The sequence below is a fragment of the Triticum urartu genome, chromosome 7 (assembly GCF_003073215.2).
Source record: "Triticum urartu cultivar G1812 chromosome 7, Tu2.1, whole genome shotgun sequence".
Classification (NCBI taxonomy): domain Eukaryota; kingdom Viridiplantae; phylum Streptophyta; class Magnoliopsida; order Poales; family Poaceae; genus Triticum; species Triticum urartu.
This window is the reverse complement of record NC_053028.1, coordinates 674,632,055-674,635,909: the sequence shown is the minus strand read 5'-3', so window position 1 is coordinate 674,635,909 and position 3,855 is coordinate 674,632,055. Positions and strand designations below refer to the sequence as shown.

General features: G+C 47.2%; 1 protein-coding gene across 7 annotated transcripts; it reads left to right on the top strand.

Annotated features, from left to right (window-relative positions):
* Window positions 1-204: 204 nt before the first annotated feature.
* On the top strand, window positions 205-2,721 carry LOC125522636. Of its 7 annotated transcripts, none has more exons than XR_007289863.1 (5): window positions 205-343; window positions 422-560; window positions 634-791; window positions 1,896-2,457; window positions 2,561-2,721. XR_007289863.1 is itself a non-coding variant. In XM_048687685.1 (5 exons), exons 2-5 carry the CDS (start codon window positions 503-505, stop codon window positions 2,615-2,617), a joined length of 309 nt encoding a protein of 102 aa, XP_048543642.1. In that variant the 5' UTR covers window positions 205-343; window positions 422-502; the 3' UTR covers window positions 2,618-2,721. The 7 variants fall into 7 exon arrangements, 2 of the variants coding, with proteins under 2 accessions (XP_048543642.1, XP_048543641.1); XM_048687685.1 differs by having other exon boundaries at window positions 678-791; window positions 2,378-2,457; XR_007289862.1 differs by having other exon boundaries at window positions 214-560; window positions 1,896-1,949; window positions 2,378-2,457.
* Window positions 2,722-3,855: the final 1,134 nt, after the last annotated feature.

The window sequence follows — 3,855 nt, the reverse complement described above, 5'->3', positions numbered from 1 at the left end:
GGTTTTACGTGTCATGTAATAGTATGGATTTATTAGATTTCTTAATTAAATTGAGGTATCCAGTTAGTGCTATGGACGTGCTTTCGTTGTTTGAGGGGTCGAATTTGCTGTATTCGGCTCAAGATGCTCTTAGTACGTGTTCATCCTGTCCCCGGCGTACCGCATGTTTGCCTCGTGTCACAAGCTCCTTTTGGTCACGTGATTGAGGCCACACATCCTTTCCCTAATGAGGAGAGAGGATTCCAGAGGAGGATCTCATCCCCGCCCGAGCTTCTTCTGCCACCTCGACACCACACGACCCCGCTGCCATCAGAGACACTGATGAGCCGCCGCCGTCTCCCAAGTCGCCTGCCGACCTCCGCCTCCTCTCCTTATTCTCCCATCTCTCTTCTCTCGTATCTGACCTTTCTCCCCGGTGCAGCTTCCACCTCCCTGCAGATCCACACTTTGTCGGGCGGAGGGAGCGGGGCAGAGCCTCCAGCATCGCTGGGAGCAATGGCCCATGCCCGGCGGCACTGAGGTGGCACATCACAATATGAAGCACCGCTCCCGATCCATAGGTTCGTGCGCGGCACATCCATGGTGGTTAGTGGCCCGGAGAGTGATTTTAAGTTGCCGCCTCTTTTTGTCCAGGGATTTGGTTGACGCGTTTGATTTTCGTCTATGGCTTCGGTCAGGAGACTTGGGTCAAAGGCAAGCCCACGGAAGTCAGCTCCAATCCAGTCTTCTAAGCAGGGCTGTGGGAACTGAGGCCTGCTCAAGGTGCTATCAGTTTTTTTTCTCTGACCATGGTGAGTTCGTGTCTTTGAACACTTTGGTTCAATGTGACAATGCATAAATTCAAAAGATTGCTTGATTTGTTTTCTTTCCTTTTTTTAGAGAAATTGATTGTATGAACCAGTCGCAGCGTCAAATTGTATTTGTATGAACTATGCATCAATGTATTTTTAGGATCACAGCCCAAGGCACAAAAACCAGTTGCTGTAAATGGTATAAATACAGAACCTGATAATAGTCTTTCATTTAGATGCTACAATTTCTGGTGGCGGCTCGCACAGCTTGCACCATGTTTTTCTTTAACTTCTTCCCTTCCTTTTTATTTCTCTGTCATGTATCATGTGTGTTCCAATTCGAGTCCCTATAAATAATCGAGGGTCTTTCTCCTAGTTCTTTCCTTCCCTTTTACTTCTTTGTCACGTCTCATGTCGTTTGAGATGCAGTTGTCCTCAAAGCAATTTTCTTCCTTTATTTCTCTGTCACGTCGGTCCTTAACCTGGGCTCATTGATTTTCAAGTTAGCTCCTTAATACCGAGAAAATCAAAGACATATATGAATTGGAGAAATTGTGTGTAAGAAACCGAGGCGGGACTATTGTAGAACAATCTTTGCTTGCAGCCGAGGTGGGCTAGCTCGATCGGTTTTAATAATTTTAGAAGGTGAAAGGATTAGAAATTTAGAGAAATGCATCTTGCTTTATTAGTAGGTAATAGATGTAGATGTGTCTGCTACTCCTAAGATAGTTGTTTAAATCTGATCTGTTGTTTCTAGAATATGTGGATGACTGAATCATGTCAAGATTTGGCCTCGTGTATGCTATCTTCTATTTCTAACCATAGAACACCGAGGTATCTTTGGAAAGGAAATAACATGATGAGCATTGAACCTGACTGTGAGTGAATAACCACCACCCCCTAACTAAAAAAAGTAATGATATTGGCATCTATATTACCGAAAGTACAGTACACATAAGCTATATATACTTTCAGTTTTACTACTGGGAAAGGCTTGTTACACTTCAGTATACACAATAGTACATGCTTTAACCTGTCAAATATGTATTGTCATAAACAAAGAAAAATGTATTTGATTTGCCATGGAACTGCTTGAAATCGAAGATATGGACAATGGTGCAGCACACAAATCAAATCAGCATCACATCTTAAACTGAGGTATGTTTATGATCAGTCTGAAACTCGAATCGATAGGCTGAATATACACAATGAAACACAGGTTTTAGTGAGATTCTCAGATTCACACAGGAAAGTTGCTTGGAACTTTAACTGAAAAAAATCATGTTATTATTTAGACCCCTTTGTAGTGGAGCATATGTATAATGTGAGAAGTAGATATAGGATAAACATATAGCTAGGAGTATAAGGATTTTTTGCACTTGTCAGAGTAAATATATTTGAATAGCTCTACTTCTAACTCAGCTAACCAATCAACATCATATATTTATTAGAACTGTCATAAACTCTGAAGGTATATCCTGTAGTACTAAAATTTTTTTGCCTTTAGGAATTTAGTCTGCTGCTGTGAAGTTCAAAGCAATTTTGTTCATTCTCTGACTCCTGCATTCTTTTCAATTGTCGTGCAGAAAAAGGGGATTTGAAAATAAAGCTTCCATGGCATGCAGAAACAGAGCATGTGGTTGGATCAACAATAGAACAACCTACGGTATATGCTTCATTTTGTTTGGATTCAGAAAATCTGTATGCTGTCTGTAATTCAGAAATTGATTGCTTCATTCACTCATGCGCTACTGCTATTTCATATACAGGGGATCAGGGAGGAGAGCAGCAGCCTGCTGCTTCTTGGTTACTGCTCCCTCTGTTGATCAGGGAGTACTACACATCTATACAGAGAACACAAAGAACAGAAGGCTGATGCAGTGATGCTTGCTGCTTTCAAGGGGATACATACCTCTGTTGTGGCAGCAGCCCTCTGCTTCTGCTGCCCGTTGCCGCTGCTGCCTCCCGCTTCTGCCCTCTGCTGCTGCTGCCCGCTGCCTCTGCTTGCCACCGCTGCTGCTGCTTGTCATTGCTCCTTGCCGCGAGCTCGACGGCGTCCATGTAGGAGCTCCCCTGCCCGCGCGTCGTCTCCGACCCGTGTGCCTCCTCCTCGTCCCTGCGCAGCAACAACAGCTCCTCCAGGCCGCCCTGCCTCTCTTCCTTCTCCCTTTCTCCTTCCTCCCCTGGCTCTTCTTCTTGTCTCTCTCTCTCACACCAACTCACTCTTTCTCTGTTACCTACAGGAGGCCGACGCCGAACTGCAAGCAGCCGCCGCCTGGAGGTTCTCCGCCGCCGGATCCCTCCTCCTACTCGCCCACGTCACCGGCGTCCATCCTCGTCGGATCCGGTTCCGCCGGGACTCCCTGCGCCTCCGCCGCCTCGCCAAGTCCGTCTGCTGAAGCCGCCTCTGTCCGCTGCCTGCTCGATCCCCTGCCTCGACCACATCCGTGCGCTTGCGCAAGGGCTGCAACGCCCAGCAGCGCTTCGCGGCGTCCATGTGCAGGGGCAAGAAGAGGTCGGCGCCGGCGAGCAGGCAGTGGAGCGCGTCGACGGAGCCATGGTGGAGGTCATGGCGCTGAGCTGCTCCACCCACCTTGCGCCGACGAGCACGGGGGAGCTCAGGTTCTTGGGAATGGAGACGCACCTACAGGGGGCTGGCGATGCCGGAGGCGGAGGAGAGGGGCGGGCACCTTCCGCGCCGCCGAGCTCATCGACGAGAGCAGCCTCCCCCCTTCCACCTTTTCTGCCGCTGGATAAGATGAACAAAGGAGCGCGGGTGAAGTTGTTACAAAATGCAGGGATTAATTTGCAAAAACGAATCGTTTTGCTAGATCCACTTACATATGGACTGCGGGTTCTATTATCTAAAATCATAGGGACGTTTTTGCAAAACTGTCACGACGACGGACGACCAGGAGCGATCGCTGCTTTATTAGTAGGGAAAGATGAGCTGCGTGGATCACGGTGGATTCCCATTTCAATATAATCTAATTTGAAAAACAAAACAAAATATGGTAATCTGTTAGGCAAAGACATCAAAAGCTTACACAATATTTAGTGCGCT